The 19,122-nt window shown below is 33.6% G+C and overlaps 1 protein-coding gene across 2 annotated transcripts in view; it reads right to left on the reverse strand.

Annotated features, from left to right (window-relative positions):
* The window catches only part of LOC126867694 (uncharacterized), a 226,174-nt gene that overhangs the window by 53,842 nt on the left and 153,210 nt on the right, over nt 1-19,122 (reverse strand). Inside the window, exons 2-4 of one of the 2 annotated variants that reach the window (XM_050622500.1) lie at nt 13,007-13,445; nt 3,792-4,025; nt 2,161-2,627 (exon numbers count right to left, since the gene is read on the reverse strand). In XM_050622500.1, coding sequence (XP_050478457.1) covers nt 2,161-2,627; nt 3,792-4,025; nt 13,007-13,445 — 1,140 coding nt within the window. The remainder of the gene's footprint in view (nt 1-2,160; nt 2,628-3,791; nt 4,026-13,006; nt 13,446-19,122) is intronic. The other variant, XM_050622501.1, reaches the window with a different exon arrangement.

Consider the following 19,122-nt stretch of genomic DNA (forward strand, 5'->3'; position numbering starts at 1 on the left):
ACTATCAACAGAAATTCTCTAAAAGACAGTTCCCTTCCTAAGAAGATGAAACTCATCCTCTATATTCATTAATCTCTCCCTCATCTACGGTAATACTTCAAAATACATAAAACACCGAAAATAAGACTCCGATAATACGACATTATTCTTCATTTGCACGTTGCCATTACGTTAACCGTCGATTACGAATCAGAGAAGAAAAATGGGGGATGATACACGCGTTGGAATTAGAAAACGATATGGAAGACGGGAGGGAGAGAAGGGAGGGAAAAAGTGACGGGAAGAGGGATTCAGCAAACAGATTGGAAAGCCAACAAAGTTATCGAACAACGGTAAAGGGAAGCCTGCCAATGGGAAAGGGGATGAAAGAAGTTTCACGAAAAGAAGTCGAATAATACTATGAATAGAAGAAAACCGGGGCAAAGGCGAAGGAAGGAAAATTACAGAGTGATCTCGAGGAGAGATAAGGAATTATTTGAAAGATACGTAAAAATGAATGCTGAAACGTAAGTGGAGAAAAGTAGTAAAGGGGGCGGATACATCGTAACGAAACGATATTAAAGGCAGCTTGGTTTGAGCGGTGTGGAAAAGAAAAGGAACAACGAAGAAACCAAATAATCGCGGTGGGTGGCGAGGAAAGAGGGAGAAAAAGGAGAAACGAAACAGAGCGGAAGAAGTTTTGAAACGATTAGTACGGAAGAAATCGCAAACGGTGTACGAGATAAATTTCACAAGGAAAAGAATATCGAGAGAAAACTAGAGTAATAAACGTAAAAATACGTTTGCGTTTAGTACTTCGAATGTTGCTCGTTTCGTTTACAGCTTAGACATTGCAACGAACGTGAACTACTTTGTTCCGATCACGGAATTATAATTTCTACTTCGAATTCTAATTGTGATTGAATGAATTGAATTGTGATTTTCGCAGAAACCTCTGCCATTTTTGTAGTAACAGTTTCGTTTAGATGTAATTAAATATAGCGCATCATTGTGTCATAAATCGTCTGATAATTTACAAATTTCAATTTTAACATATCGCCGATTAATTTTATTAAAATCTTGTAAATACACTGGATGTTAGAGAAAAGTAGGCGATATTTGTATCCCAGATATCAAGACGATGAAGAAAATTCATGCATAAGAATGTCTGAGTTTTATTTTTCAAGCTATAAACAATTCCCCATTTATAGAAATACAACGAATAATTTACGTTCAACGGTTTCACTTTTTTCTAATATCAGGTACATTTATAAAGAATTCTAAAATAATTCGTCTGTTCACTAATGAATCTGGCATTGAAAAGCGTATATAATATATTCTGCATATACTACTTTTATTTCAAAACTATTTATCATCGAAATGTATCAAAAAATTTTCGCCGTATATTGTACATATCCAGTTTTAATTCGTTGCGTTGTATTATATTCAGTATCTCGTATTTTATTTACATTTTAAAACATGACACTGATTTACGAAATGAAGATTTTATTCATCGAACATTTCCAACACGGCCCGCACGAAAGAGAATAGGCCTGTTAATCTATATAGACTACCTTATTTTATTTATAATTAAATATCTTTATCTGACTGAATATTTTTGAGCTTTCAACTCCCCATTAAAATTTTATCGAAATTAAAACGTAATTTTCATTCGGCGTAAGTGTCAATGCTCGCGATTTAATTCTACTGCCAGTATACACACAAAACACTACCCTAAAGTATACTCCCATGTATATAAGTATTTTGATACTTGCCATATTTAAGTGCGTTCTAATTACAAGATAAAGTTGATATTTATTAATCGCTTGTCTTAGGAAAAACTAAATTATGATATGTTTTGAAGATTTTCTTATAGAAATACAATCTATGTATTTATTTCTTATACATTTCAATCTCTTGTTTTGCTATTTCTTAAGTATCCGATAGCTGGTAGCTTTAGTGGCTATACGCTATACACTTTCAAATAGCACCGTACTAATTTATCAATCAATATCAATAGTTAAATCAGGCCTATCATCTCTATCACAAACGTGACTAGACATTATAAAACAGTAATTCGACAAAGAATTATATTTAAATGAAACATCCGGCAACCTATGGACGCGAGTGTACGAAACCACAGCGTGCACTGAATATACATAAATGGAAAATGTAACTCACCAGGAGTTATATTAGGGAACGGTTGTCCAGGCAACGAGGGCGGATGTTCGTCCTCGGGTGACCGTTCGGACGCGTAACCTTGATCCTGCGGTTCCCCGCCAGCCAGTTTGCTCAACTTCAAATCGATGCACTTGCTAAACTGTTGTCGATGCCTGACCAACTCGCAATCAGGCTTATGCACGATCTGCATCAGTAGATCGTTATCTGTGGCGTCAGGGATGCGCGGCTGCGAGGTCGAAGAGTTCGTATCTGACGCCTTTCCGCCGTTTCTACTTTCCTGCTTCCGTTTCGGCAGCGTGCCCACCAAGTCGAGATCCGAATTTCGGTGACATCTGTCCTCCAGGGACGTGTCCCGAGTGTACCGTCTTGTCGAATCTCCAGATACCGTGTCGACGCTACGATTTCTTCTCACGGAGTCGAAATTTCCATGGCGACACCTCACCAAGTCAAGGTCACTCTGCTGGTACCTGCAACAATTATAGGATTCTTGAATTTTTTAAATGACACAGAAACTTCCTTGACGATCGTTTCTGTCGTGCTTTCCTCCGTTTACTTTGTTCGGTTTATTCTTAGTTTTCCATCGATTTAATTTTTAGCTTTTCCGAATAAGATGGAACATTCGTTAGATTAGTATAATAAATGAATTTTACCTAACGAATATAAAATAGGTGCTAAACTTTGCATAGGTTGTATATAGTTTTGCAAGGTCGGATATTTGTTATAGGATTAGTATGATAGAAAATTGATTTTTCAGAATGAGTAACTCGTACAGTATCGTGGTGTCAATTGAGCGAAAAATTCTCGAAAAACGAAAAATGAAGTAGTGTTTCGTATTTTGTATGTTTCTAACGAGCTCTCTGAAGATCCTCTTGTATTTAACGTTCATATTTAATAAGGAAGTAATTTAAATATGATGGGATAAAATTTCGGATAAAAATGGGATAAAATTTCATTAAAAGATTTATTATCCAAGTTTCATGTCGTTCCATGAAATTTTCGAAAAATCGGTCAGTTTTTACGGAAATGCTAGGAAGTAGATACCTTGCCATTTGCATTCGTTTATACACGTTGTTGCAATATTCGTCCAGTTGCACAGTTATTATGCAAATTGCGTAAATGCTGCAATTTTGGCATTACGGGTCTGCGATACCACTTTTACGTAATATCTGCCATTTTAATATGATTTTAGTTGCAATGAAAAATGGAACCAAAATGTGTTTCTTTAATTTTAGAATTTTAAATAGTATCGTTACATTTATTCAACATTCCTACATAAATTTCTTCCTTTAATTAACTCTACACGCAACTGTAATATACTAGAACTAGCGTAACCACAAATATTACTTTTGATACATCATACAATACACTAATAAGAAACCCTAATTGCTCCTTTTCAACAACTATAGTAAAACCTAGTCATATATTTTTAAATTCGCTAAAGTACTCTACGAGACAGGTGCCGTAGCGTATGCAACAAATTTCAGCTCGTTTCAACTGCAATTTTAACGAAACATAATATTTCGTTTTCAATATTCTTCGATATCGGCATAGATATTTTGCTCTAAATTTGATCTATATGCGTATACCATTACTGCTAAGGAAATCGTGTGCAAAAGTGAGTGATGGCATACCTCCAAGGATCATTTTCATCGAGAGAGTCTTGCGATCGATGTTTCACGAGATCCAGAGTTCCAGTTGGTCCACCGTCTGAAAAATGTACGCCCAACGATCGTTTCTTGTGTGGTAGAGTTCCACCAAGATTCCCGGTGATAGTATCCGTCATTACGTTATTATTTTCCTTTGGATCGTCGTCCAGCACGTCCTTGTCATCTAGATGATTGGGCAACGAGCCACAGAATTTATATCTGCAAAGAAGCCGTTACTTGTTCTGAATGTCTCGCGAAAAAGGCATAAGATGGCTCAAATGTCAATCTAAATTTTCATGAAATAAAATACGCCAATTTAATAATTTAACATTAATTTAAAATAAGACTCGTATGATAACAAAGACGATGAAATAACGAAATTGGAGTTTTATTAACATTTTCATGCAAAAGTAATAATGCGTATATCGTGAGACATAAAAGAAGTAGGAAGATCTTCGTTATTTTATTTTTAAATTATCATTATCAAAAGTTACCTTGTGTTTTATTCGAAAATTGTATGCTGCGGTTAGCAATTAGGAATGTTGGTAATTCAAAGAATTAAAAATGAAAACAGATAAATGAGATTTCGTATAATCAAATAATTAAAATGAACGAAGATTGCGGTAATTAAAATTTAATTTTTCTACTGTACATGTATGAAATTTGAAATTTAGTTTCCAGGCGCAGATTTTATTTATCAAAATAAATGGAATGATATGAAAAAATTTTCCTTCATTTACGCGAATACAGCTGTTACTTTAATTATTTTTATTTTATAATTTTTACTTGAAATATCCTGTCATTTTACACAAATATTTATCTCTGTAATATTTATCCCTATAATATTACATTTTGCATGTAAATGTTATTTCCTCATGGGACTTCTGGATATTAGAGGTATTATATTGAACATATTTTTTAATCTAGATATATTCGGTAATATGCTTTGATAATACTAATAATATATTTTAATATCGTATTATGTTTAAGATATTTTGTCACATATATATCGTGTCCTATATTGCATCATATTACAAATATAGTTCACGTCCTTTACGTGAAACATGAAATAACCAATTATCCAATTCAAACAATGATATTTAACCTGAGACTAAACAAGAAAAGCGTATGTTGCAGGAAAACGCATTGTCGATGTTTGCATAATTCACATAGTTCGGTGTTTGTTCACTTTCCTGAGTTAGATGGTACGTGTACATACGAGATTCGTTTTAACATACAGTGGGAATAGCGGAGACTCGATTCGGCGACAAAGCTATACTTTTTTCTTTTCCATAAGAAAACATCTACTACAAAATGTTATCGTCCAATAGAGCAATTCCCAATTGGCTAAAAATATTCATCACTTTTTTGTATTTCTAATTTAATTACAATGGGTATAGCGGTTTAAAATGACTGATTTTAATAATAACATTACAATATTTTTATTTCACATTAATTAATCGATTAATTCTAATGTGAATTTCAGATAAAGGAAGCTACGGAAAATCTTTAATATTTTTTTACAGAATTTTTCGCAGAACAATAAAAGTTCGAATATTTATGAAAGAGAATGAAATGTTTCATTGTTATTCATTGTTCTACGTTAATTAAATTTTGTCAATTTTATGAAAATTTCATCCGATTACGACACAAAGTCGTATCCATTCATGCATAAAGACATTGCCACTTTGAAGTTAATTTTAAACTTTATCAACGCGCAAAACACTGACGATCATAACGTCATTATTTTTTATCCTTCATAAGTATTAAATTTCAATTTCCATTTGTCTGTAAAACAGAGTAACTCATAAACATACCGACAAATGTCACGCGATAAATTTCTGACATTATCGCCACTCTATTTATATTAACAGTTCATAATCTTGACAAGTGACATATAAAGCATGTGGCTGTCACATGCTATCAGATATAGTCGTAGCACGGGTGTGTCATATTTGCATTAATGCAAAACGGTCATTTTTGAAAATGGAGTAGAACCATCGTTGTTCGAATTAATTAAAATGAAGATCAAAGATACGCAAGGAATCGTTTCTTCTCTAGTGGTATAATCAATAAGTGGTAATATCAATAAGATTATTGATTGCCTATGCACTTCGTTGTAATTGTCAAATAGCGCTAATCTTTAGTATGTTAATATTAAAACAGTAGCTAACAATGACGAAGAATAAGTTGTAATATAATTGTGATGTACTACACCTGCATATAACATTTTTCCTAAACTATTATTTTTACAATCTGTCATAATATTCCTTCTATACTAAGTAAAACTTGTCCATCATCGAAGAATTAATCCCTAAAATTTAACGGTATTAAATATTCACCATTACAGTAACTAATAGTGTAATAGATAAGAATAACAAAGAAGGTGCAATATAATTGTTTTACAGGGTGGTTGGTAACTGGTGGTACAAGCGGAAAGGGGGTGATTCTACGCGAAGAAAGAAGTCGAAAATATAGAATAAAATTTTTTTTTAAATTTTTTTTTAATTTTTCCATCGAAACAGCGATCTACAGTGAGATCCGTTATAACGAGACGTGATAAAATGTAGGCGTACCGAGCGAAAATTCAAAGTCGATTTTCTCGAAAACAAAGCCTCGAACGAAAAATTTTTATTCTATATTTTTGACTTCTTTTTTCGCGTAGAATCACCCCCTTTCCGCTTGTACCACCAGTTACCAACCACCCTGTATATTACACTTGTATTTAACATTGTTTCTTTGAAACTGTTTTTATCATCTGTCACAATATTCTTTCTATTCTGACCGAAATTACGATTAACCCCCCTATATTATTATAACGGTGCAGTCGTAGAAAAGAATTTTCATAAAGGGACAAATTGCGAATCTCAGTTTCGTTTCGCGTCACGATTGTGTCTACATGTTACGCAGCTTGTCAGACACGATGAGCGGTTTCGCGACAAACTACGTGTTATAAGCTTTCGCGCCGTTTGCACGTGACACCATTTCCAATATTACAATATATCCGTTGTAAAGCGTACGCGAGGACGTTCAGACCTTGGGAATTTTCAAGAACAAATTATACAGTTTAAAACTGCGTAGACATTTCTAATCGACCATAATTTTACTTGGCGTTATGACGTGCCCGTGACAAGTTTCTCTAACATTCCAATGTCGTGTTCATTATTCGCTATGGCTATTTAAACTCGTAGCTGTTTCGTTGATCTTTCAGGTCAATGAGAAGATTTGTATTCTGGAATCTAATTGCTGTCGGTTCTTGTAATTTAATTAAAGAATTTGTAAGTTACGTTTCGAAAGTATTGGGCACTGAGTAACAGATATCGGATAAATCGGAATAGGATGAATAAATTAGAATCGATTAGAAAGGAAATTGGTATGGTTTACAGATCTAGAGATTAATCTTTGCTAACAAACGATTTTTGAATGTTCAGTAACAGAGAAAGCGAAGTAATCCTTTAATAATATAACATATATTGTACTTTATATTTTACATTAACATTTCCTATTAATCTTAAAATCAACACGTAGCATAGTCATTTTCATAAATGGGATCCATTTGTACTCGTATTTTCTTTATTTAAAATATCCTATACAATACGGTTCTGTTTCTACAGGTTCCTTTCACTTCAATAGTTCTCTCACATAAAGGAATCGTCAAGAAGAAAAGTACTTTCATACGTCGTTCGATATTGTTGCATCGTGAGCATGTTGAACAACAGCACTTACGCAAATGAGATCAAGATTCGTGCGCCTTTTAACCCGTGTCTCTCTGCTTTTTACCCTGTTCATCCCTGTTTCCTCGCAGCTCGCATCCGTTTTCGTGCAAACGAGGATTTAATGGAAACCGCCCCAGTTCCGCGACTGACCGACCTTAAAGGGACTTTAAATTATCTCGCGACTAACCTGTTATGCCACATTATACTCCATGGTTGTTGGTTGTTCAAGCAAGGCTGAGCACTACCTCGTAACGAGGAATCCACGACAGCATCGCGCTTAATTCCGTTTATGAGTAGTGTTTCCCTTGATTCAACCTTGATTTATTACTATTTACTATCCTCTTCTGTAGCTAATTTGGATGACTCCGGGCATTTTCATTTCTATTTCTTAAGCCGAGGTGAAAAGCATTTTTCAGAAGTTTCTCAGATGAGATCTGAATGGATTTTTTAATTTATCGAATAATTTTGGAATATTTTGTATTATCTTTTTAATTTGTATAAAGCGTAGGGAAATATTTGCCTACATATTAAAAATGCTTTAGAAAATATTTTATCGGCTCGTATTATTTCACTGGTTTTATTCCTTGAACGCTTATATTTTTATTTTTTATTCACAGCGGGAAAATATTTGTCTATAGATTAAAAATGCTTTAGGAAATATTTTATCAGTATCTGATATTTTCCTAGTCTCACTTGTGATATTTCGCGAATATGTTTTGTTGTTCTTTAGTTTTCATAGACGAGAGAAGGAAATATTTATTTATAAATGAAAGACGTTTCAAATTTGCAATGATATCAAAGATCTTTAAAGGGTAACGTACTTTTTACATCTTTAGAAGCATTTAATTTGTAACCGATTCTCTTGAAAAATTATTTACCAGCTACATGATAATGCTGCAAGATTTGAATACAAAGCAAATTATGCGAAGATGATTCAGTGTTGACGTGTAGCCATTAATTTCATCTTCATTAATATCGAATAGTTCATGTTTAGTAATCGACATGCAATTAATTTTGTAATTTTCATGCAGAGCAGTGAGATAATTACAAGCGCAAAATGAATATATTAATCTGTTATCGCTATTTCGCTTCACAAAATCACGATTTACACGATCACGATCCATATAATTGAAAATTATCGCTTAAGTGTTTCTCCGCTCTATAATCAGAATTGAAATTCACGCCTCGATACGATATTGCAAATAATTTCTTTTACAAGTGAAAATATTTTTATCGAACTAGTTACAAATTATACAAAACTGCCACAATTAGAAAGAACAACAGTCGAAAAATTCATAAACTTTATTCAACCAATCGTCCATATATGAACAAGACACTCTCTTTGTATAGGTGTGCCGTTTTTTTTTGCTCTGTTGTATTTTCTAAAATGGAAATAACTGTTTTTATAACAGCTTCTGTCAAATTGATTCGTAGAAATTTCTCATAAATTCACGTTGAAATCCACATGATTCTACGAAATCAATATTATTTTAGTAATTACATAGATAGTTTGTTTAAATAAAATATCCTCTCTCTACAAGTTCCCCTTCGAGTTTCTGTATTTTTTGTCACACGTCGACAAAAGAAATGGTTTCTTTTGAAACAAATTTGTCACGTTATCTAATTATCAATGTTTAGCAAGGTTCACTGGGGTTGAAAGTAACTGGGGTTAACTGGTGCTTGCCATATGATGAAGAATTGAAATTAAAAGACACGCATCAATATTCTAGAACGAGGTCACAATACAAAAAATCAAGATGGAATATACAAGATTAACCCACGCATAGCAGTTGGAAAAAGGTCGTTCCATTATGTGATACGTCTAACAGAAAAATTACCGTAATACTTTATCCTATATCGCGACAAATTCTTTGCTGTTGAATTATACGTTACTACTAGTTCCACCTTTGCACAAGATAACGTAAATATGTCTTATCAAACATTGCAACAGTCAATGCTTTTAAAAGAGATGGATCGAGCCAAAAAAATTATAAAATTCAATCTAGGATTTCAGCTGAGCCCAGTCAATGATCAATTATAGTGGTTTCTGAAATTGTAAACGTCAATCTGTTATGCTTTTATTTTTTATTCACAGTCTATAGATTAAACCTGCTTTAAGAAATATTTCATCAATATCTGATATTTTGCTAGTCTCACTTGTGATATTTAATGAATATGTTTTCTCTGTCCTTTAGTTTTCATGGACGAGAGAAGATCAGTAAAAAGTCAATAAAAAAGACTATTCTACAAGTCGTATTCTAATCTTTTTCAATATTTCTAAAGTGATAGCAGATGAATACCATTTTTTGTTAAATTTATCTATTAATCAAATAAAGTTGTTTTTCTCTATCGTTACACTATTGATTCAAACTTCGAGAAAGTTATCCATAGGTTTCTATTATTTTTTTAAATGAAGCGCAACAGAAAGCGCTTCGAACTGGTTTCCTTCTACCGGTTACTCTAGAATCGAAGGCAGTAAATTCCGTACCTGTTAAACTGCGAACTACATTATTCGAAAAGAGTTTACAACTGTAGGCGGAAGCGCGTTGTAATTAAATTCATCCAGAAGATGAGGCAGTAAAGATAGTTGAGCAAAACGAATGCCTCGGTAGTTTCGCACGAGTGAAATCCCCTTTTGTCCTGCCTACAAAATTCTTCCACGCAATAAAAACTAACTACGTTAACCTGGCATATTCAGTTATGTCGGATGATCAAGTGATAATACGAAGCGCACGAAGAACGCGGCGTAACGGGAATGTACATGAAGAAATTTGTCAAAAGGACCAAGTTAATTCGGAAATACGTTTTCGAGAATACCAGGGTAAAATATTTCAGATACTTAGCGTTTGAAACGTTTAATTAGTGTAGGTAATAAATACAATTGCGAGTAAAGTAGACCGGGATCGAAAGTAATCGTTTAACTTTGGAATACGATTTCGCTAAGACTGTTAGAATGAAAAGAAAGGTAATTGGTAATTATATCCGGAGCATATATATTTATTTGACGTTATTGAACTCACAACGATATAACAAATTGAGTCTTTCAAATAAATGCAGTCGGTGATTAATGCATAAATGTTTTATTCTCGTTATTTTTAATTTTAACGTGAAAAATAATATAATAAACTGCTGAATAAATTGAAGCTGATTTTTATACCGTTGCTAGAATATAATTCCTGTTATTAAATTAACGAAGAAAATAATAATTTGAAGCTTTCCGTGCAAAATAGTGTACAAGCAAAGACAACTGTCGGATCTTTTTTATGATTAAACAAAAAAATAAAATCACGTTGAGAAACGACATTGTATTATGCAACGATTTAATAGAATCGTTCTGGATTTTCAAAGTGGACAAAGAAGATATTCGGTAAGTACATTTCATTAGTTTTCATCGATCACGTTCTTCTTGTGCTAACACGATCGAGACAGAATCGACGAGCATGTTAAACCCATGTTGTATGACTGAACGTAAGGCAAACATTGACTGAATATTAATTAGAATTGGCATGTTTGGGCAATAGTGTATCAATAGTCCATTTAAGCTCGATAACGCGGCTTGGGAATATCTTGCGAAAGAATCGATCGCGAACCGATCTCCTCTCCTTTTATATCCTCCAATCGTTCAGACCTTTTGTATCCACCGACTTTATCGTTAAATTAAATTCTGTTTGTTCTTGGCACGGTAAGAAGAACTCGACCGAATTAGAAACACGAAAAATCACTTACTCTCTCTTCGAGCGTTTCTTTCTCCGTTTTAGAGTGCACGAAAATTTCTATGTACGTACATTCCGAGATTTTTGTTCGAATAAATTCCCGAAGATGATCGTTGTTAATGTTATTTCGATTAATTTTATAATTCTTTCGAAAGTCGCTCGGTTGATTGGTTGAAAATTATACAGAAGTTTCCTTTATCAATTCGTCTGTAGCTTCTTCGTCGATTATCTTCTTTGCGCTTTTGTTTAATTTAACTGCGTTTGTTAGTATTGATTAAAATAAACATATTTATTAGATATTTTACGAAAAGTAGATTGTTATATTAAGGAAAATATATGTTGCTCCGTAATTAAAAAGTTGTTTACGAGTAATAGGATTAGAATTTTATTCTTATTCAGCTTAAAACATTATTTCAACGATATATCTAATGACATAAATAATTTATATCTTTTTGTGCATTTAAATATTGAAACGACGTAAATAAATATTTGATGCGAGCTGAAGTTCAAACGAGGAATTCAATCAAAATTCCATGGATTTGTTGTTTTATTATAAAGCAGAAAAATTTTTCGTGGAACTTGGTGAAATATTCTCCGCTACATTGTTTGCAAATTACAACGTTAATTTGTTGTAATATATTAAATTACAAGCTGTTATACGAAAGCGTTTAAAGTAGTAATTGCCAATCGTTAAAAAAGTTGGTCTAAAACTCTCAAGAAATAAATACTTTAAAGCACAAGCTCAATTAGCACTGAATTACTACTTAGTTACGACAATTGATACAGTAACCTTAATTATCCTGTTCGATCGCTATCATCCAACCATTTTTAAATTATCAGGAAACCTATTTCAAACGACAATTATTTTAAAGATACACAAACTTTCGCAATGGGGAAGAAAAAGGCTGAATGTTTTAAATCGAAATATTTTCTAACGAGATCAGTTTCACTGTCGCCAGTTTTAAAAATTTTTTGGTATTAAACAGAGAGTTCTTTTCAGCTGTTCAGAAAATTAATGTATTATTTGAAATAATGTTTATCCTACGGAAGAAAGAGTTTTCATAGTGAAACAGTGGAGTATAAAAGAGATCAAAATCTTGAAACATTAAGGGAAGAAATGGATGAAGTGAATAGCAATTTTATGCGAAAATTTGAGAATACTGGTTCGGTATTTGACTGTTGGGAAAAGCATGTCTGACGTCAAAGCAGTGCGCGCATAGTTCAATATTGGAAAAACTAAGCAAACAGGCCGAGAAAATTCAAGAGAATTTAATGTATTTAATCTTTTTTCATAAGCAAACTTAATTCTATTTATACTTCCTTGCATGTGAGCTAAATAAACATTAGATCATTTTAAAACATTCAGTTCTTTCTTAACCGCCCTACATAGATTATGTACACACTCGACACTATAAAAAAGACTCACTACTTTTCGAGTAGTTTAAATTCCATTAACGTAAATATAACCAGGAAAATTCAGTACACAGAATTTTGAAGTAGAACGCGTTGTACGATCAAACAGAGGATTAGTTTACAAGCAAAAGTACGTTCAATATCTACAATAAATATCCCAGGACATCGACCGAATATACCGACCGTCCTTAAAAGTTTTGAAAGCTTCATTCAGGTTTTTTAACAAAAATAAAACAACAACAAGCCCATACAACAGGAGACTCTATTAATAATTAATATTAACGAAAATAATAAAACCATTACCGATTACTCCGATTACTCAACACCAAATCCAAAAATTACAAAATATCATGCTCACCTCTCTCTCTGTGCGCTCGAACACGGCATTAGTATCTTGCCCATACTGTTCAATTTCCCTTTGGGATCGCACAAATTTCCCGATGACTGCGTTCTACGGCCGGTGAGGCCCTTTCCATTGTGTCGACTCAAATTCGACCCCATGTTGGGACTGTCGTTCTCGATCTGTGCCTGTGTCGTCCCCTCGGCAGCGTTCACGGCATTTCCGGGCGTATTCTCCTTGTTCGGCCAGTCGAGGTACTCGTCGATGTCCTTGGCATTGACCTTGCAGGATAACGCCGGTGTAGCGGGCGCCGGCCGTGTACGTTTGCTGCCCGGCTGCAGTTGAGGACGACAGCCTTTACGACGGTTGTTGGGCGATTCGCCGCTCAACGAAAGTCTCTGCACTTTCCAACTGTCCTGACCTCCGCTCGCCGGAGGCACGGTTACGACTTCCTCGCCTGCAACAATCATGCCATTCCGTTTTACGCGCTGCTCAGTGACGTTCAGGGTTCATAGATATCGGCGCTGGGACGCTGAATGCTTGCGAACAACCGTTACAGGCTTTTCTTTCTTACGGTTCTTACGGTGATTTGGATTGAGTGTTTAGGAGGGAATTGAGTGGATGGTGAATTAAGAAGCAAATTGTCGGGGGGAAATTGAAAGGCGGAGGATAGGATGCGATTCAATGGGGAGAAATGTGTGGAATGTTCAAAACAGAATATTTGGTGAGTGATAAGATATATCGTGAATAATTCGTTATGCTTAGCGAATGACTCGTTATAGTACTTAATGTGCAATTTGTTGTAATCAGAGTGCGGAATTTTATGCATTTAGCTATGAGGAATTTAGGAACGCGAAAATACGCGGAATGCAGGTAATATGTAAAAATATATAAAACTATATTTCTTATAAACTTAGCTATGAATCCCATAGAGCTTAAGGGACATGGAGGAATCCGTAAAAACACATTCCACTTCTTTTCCACATCCCCTTAGGGGATGAATGTCGAAAAATCTTATCTTAGTGGCTGCTTACGTCATGGGAGCAATATGCAGCTAGAATTTCATGTTCCCTGGTTCACGAGATTAGACTGTTCGTTGTTGAATCGAAGTCAGGTCATTCGTTTTTATATATGTAAATAGTAAATGTAAATATTGATATCCAGAGTACAGTTACACGTTATAGTATTTGGTAAGTATAACAGCTCCCTAACGAATATATCTTATTCTTTTAGTTGTGTTCGCAAAAATTGGCAAATATGTATATCCGCAGTTTAATTACAATATCCAGCGAGTAATTCGCTATAATAATTGGAGAATAATTGATTATAATATTTAGCTGGTGAAGCAGATTTTCGTTTAAATCTCAGTTCTTCAGCTGTGTGTGTTTAAAATATGCGAATTTACACAAACATTGGCGGTATAATTTTGAATATCGTGCGATTTGCAGGTCGAGTAGCTTTGGATTACGTGGGAAAAGAAATTTGAGAAAAGGTAATTCTCTATAATAACTGACAATGAGTTTCAAGTGTTAGAGGAATGAAGGACCGAGAGTACTTGAAATTAAAATGCTTGAGCTTTTTGTCTGAATGTGATTGAATGTCTTTTGGTAATGTCTATATAATTTGTCTGAAACGAGTAGAAGATTGAGATAGAGTAAGAGACAGAGAGAGAGAATATAAAATAAAGAAAGAAGGAATGTATAAGCGTAAGGTATGTAGTGTGTGGAAGATATACACATATAGCTGAATGGAATTGAGAGTGAGAGTTATTCTGCGTCATAGAGTGTATTGAACTTTACACTCAAATATTGTACGCTTAAGCTGTATATATATATGTACTTATTATTTTTAATACGTTTATTTATTAAAAGTCTTAAAAGATGTTTTTGTATTTTATATTTACTTTCCCTAATTAGGAAGGTGTCTACGTATCAAATATTCAGGAGCAAAAAAATTTCCCATTTTTAATGCCATAATTACAAACAAAAAAAAAAGCAAGAAACTCTTGAACAATTAATTAGGATGATCATATAAACATACGCGATTACATTTATTAGTAATTAATAACAATACGACAATAACACTGTCGTAATGACTGGCAAGTAAAAATGTTATGTGTTTTAAATTATAGATAGTAAACAAAATCATTTGGAAATTATTTACAAAGTGGAAAATATCGCTCCTTATCTTAAATATTGTATTCAGTCCATAGCTACAGACGATTTAAAGCTGGGAAGCTATTTAGCACTAATTTACGAGATGCATTCCGAGAATACTCCATGTCAGTAACAGTGCACTGATTGTTCGTTCCTCACAATCTGTTTCGTCGGTATCAAACTCCTTTGGCGCTTTGAATGGGCCTGGATCATAGCCAGCATTTCGATAGGGTCATCGGAATATGTTGACGGCTTAATTCGTATTAAAATTGTTTCTTACTATATTATTTCTGCGGTCGTTTTGGACACATGAATTTAAATTCAAGATGCAATTCACTTTATTATTATACACCAGTATCGTCATTACGAGAATCCCATTTCATTTATTGTGAATATCGTTAATTTTATTTATAGGATTTTTACGTTATTCACGTTTCTCCTAGACTTTATCAGATACTTTTTCAATCGCATAAATCAAAGCCTACGATAAATTCAGTCGAACGAATTTAAGTAAAGCAAATATTTTTGTATCTTATTTTAGAAGAGAATTTTATAATAGTTTTTTAACATAATTACGATCGAAGAAGAACAATTTAAAAGCATCGTTCTTTCTCGCATTTAAGAATCCTTATTAATGAAGATAGATAATACCCTCTAATTAATGAAAGAAATACATATAACATGTTTCATTTAATTATTGATTCATTTCAAAAAGTTAGCACTTGAAATATATTATTTAACGTAAAGAAGCGCCATATCGAGATAAATTAATTATTCAACTCTCTTTAATGACGCCATTCTCATTTGGAAGAGCTCACGTGAAAGTAAACGTTTTAACGAGATACGCCAGTAGGCGTAGTAGATTTTTCATTTTCGTCCAAAAAGGATCGTTATGAAAAATGAGGGACGGAAGCATATGGACTGAAAAGTGTGAAGGATAATAGGATTATTTAAAAGAAAATCTGGAATTATAAAAAGGCATATATTCATCCAGAATTAGAATTTTAATTATTTCGTTTGTAGAATCTGTGCATCGTATAAGAACAATTTTGGCAAGACCAGCTATTCGAACCGACTATTCGATATTAATATCTTGACATAAAGTGAAATTACTTTCTGTGTTATCTGTGAAATATTTTAAAGTTAAAACACTCATTATCTCAAGATATAATCCTTTTCCTCTAACTTTCGTTTCGAATCTACGTATCATATCTGTGGCTCTGATATTACGTTGCCCTAAATACGATTAACGACAAAAAGAACGTCACAACAGCAGATTCTGAAATTACTTTTCACAAACTGTCTTTCAATTATGATCAATTATTTCCATTTACTATTTTTCGAATATTAATTTCAAACGGAATTTGTCCACGTCTAGTCACACGAATCACCTTAATTATCATTCGATTGAATTAAGTTGTACTATTCAATATTAAAGAAAGAATTATTATCTTAAAGAATTATAAAACGATTTATCATTCAAACTTCTTCTCTTTAATTTATCTCTATATTAGGAATAAAATTTATCCAAAGCTTATCATTCAGATCAACGTACATACCTTAACTATCGTTCGATCGAATTAAATTGGCCTCTCTACGATTCACGAGAGAGAACAACGCAACAGAGTATTTTCAACATATCAGAAAATAATAGGATTCCTTGTTCCGTACGATCGTTTAAGGGCGCTAACACGCAGCGCGGCGTTCAAAGCGCATACCTTTAACGCTGCGTTTATCGAGCTCGATTCATAGGCGTTGCACGATATTGCGGCGAGATACTAATATCCATGGCGCACGAACCTCGTTGCATAACTGTATTATTAATGACAGACGTGGAGCGTACGCACGTGCGCACACGCTAAGGCACGCATTCATCGAACGGAGCAGGAATAATTGAAAGCGGTGCCGCGCGCTGCTTGTTGCGTCTGCAGCAGCCAACTTTTAATTCGACGAAAGAATCGGCTGCGTTTCAAGAACCCGTTCCAGTGAATTGCGATAGGCGCGTCTAACTTGCTTTTCAAGTGTCTGATTAATGGCATCGCCGGAGTATACGTCTTTTTAGTGGATATTTAATTCAAACGCTGTCAATTTATTTTAAAGATCGTGGATTTCTAAGTGGAAGATTTTTTACAAGGAACCGTACATATTTGTAAATTAAATTTGCGAGATCGGTTCGTCGATATTTTTTTCAATAGGAAATTTGAATGTTGTCGATTCATTTTGAACGATTATGGTTTTGTAAATGGTACATTTAGTGTTTTCATGAGGGACTATGAAAATTTGTAATTTAAATTTGTAAGATAAAATTACTGAATTCGGTTCGTTATAATTTTTATAGATAGAATTTTATAAATGGAAAATTTAGATACTATCAGGCTTCGGGAAAAATATCAGTGGTATTTTAATTAATATTCCATTTACTATATCCATTACTGTGACGTATTTCAGACTTTTCGTAAGTTTTAATATTTCTGTAAAGGATTATATTAATTTACGAATTTATAAGATGAAATTATTAAGTTAATAATGTATCTCAGACTTTTTATTTTATCACAAACACGCGGGTGCTTTAGACCAAAGTAATGATGAGTTTTATTCAAATGGAAACATGATTATACTTGCTTGGTAATAGTAATAGGACTATGTAGTTTATCTATTCTAACGCATCTGAGTACATACACATACACATACTACAGGCCGATAGTTTCAGTATTAACAAACATTATTTTATCTCTTCTCGACCAAAATTGGACAAAATGGTAAGATAACTCGACCATTATGATTCTCGGGAAATAACGCTCATAAATTTTTACTTATGAAATTACGTCATGCTTGTTGTGTACTATGATGAAGATACGGGCAGTGAATAGCTCAAAGAGAAAGTTATTCTTGCATTCGGACATTTGCAAACAGGAAATACTCCGGAAAGCGTTCGCACTAGTTCGTAGAAGTGTTACCTACGTAGAAAATATATATGTTGACAGAAATCATAATTAACTCCAACAATTTTTAAACGTTAACGCTTTACTGATCGTTTATATTATGCAAAACTTAATCTATGTTATTAACTATTTTTATAATCGAATAAAGTAAGCAAATTGAAATAAATTTCAGTAATTATATTTTTATAGCACTTCATTCGGAAATTCCCCGTAGAGAGAATTTTTATTCAGTTTTCCGAATTCGATGTATCGCAAATTTGCTAAAATGAGAAGGTTACACATGCTCTTGAGTTAGCAAATCACTTTGCAATTCCAAGTTTAAGTTTGACTTCCGGCGCTCTCGTAAGTTTATGACACGTTATGCAGAAACAGGAAGAAAGTTTCGAGTGCTCCGAAATTCTAATTAGAAACTGGGACTTTCTGGGGATAAATACATAGTTTAATTAAACGATCCCGAAGGAAACAAATAAATCAATTTCAATTTTCAAAACATACAGTCGATTATAAACCTTTTCAATATAGTAATCTTTTATATCTACAAATCGTTTAATATAACTTGCACCCATTCAAATGTTGTCTTAATATATAGAATATTTTTAAATTGTTCATCCGATATTTATGAAAATGCGACAATTTTATTAAAATACCGTGTATGAAAAAATATTATGAGAAAGAGGGGAGGATACTGAAAACGAACAGTAGACTAAGAGACAATCGTTCTCTCTTCCTGAAGCTACAAGTAATTCAATTCTTTGCTTTCCTCCAATTTCCTTCAATTCCATCTTCTATAATTTGTTAAGATCCGTTTAAAGCCGAAGAATCCTTAGCATAGAAGAGATCCACGTCGCAAAAGCATAATTTTCATGGCCGTTGTAAATCAATTTCGTATTATACCAGGCCCGTATCAATTTTCCTCTCTTCTTGTCAACGTTTCGTCACATTCATTACCATAATTACAGTCTCGTACAGAGTTCTCAAGAATTTATGTTTGGCGGCAAAAAAGCTTACAAAAGGCAATGCAGAAAGAATTATCTAC

This window comes from Bombus huntii, chromosome 7 (genome assembly GCF_024542735.1).
Source record: "Bombus huntii isolate Logan2020A chromosome 7, iyBomHunt1.1, whole genome shotgun sequence".
In the NCBI taxonomy this organism is placed as follows: Eukaryota; Metazoa; Arthropoda; class Insecta; order Hymenoptera; family Apidae; genus Bombus; species Bombus huntii.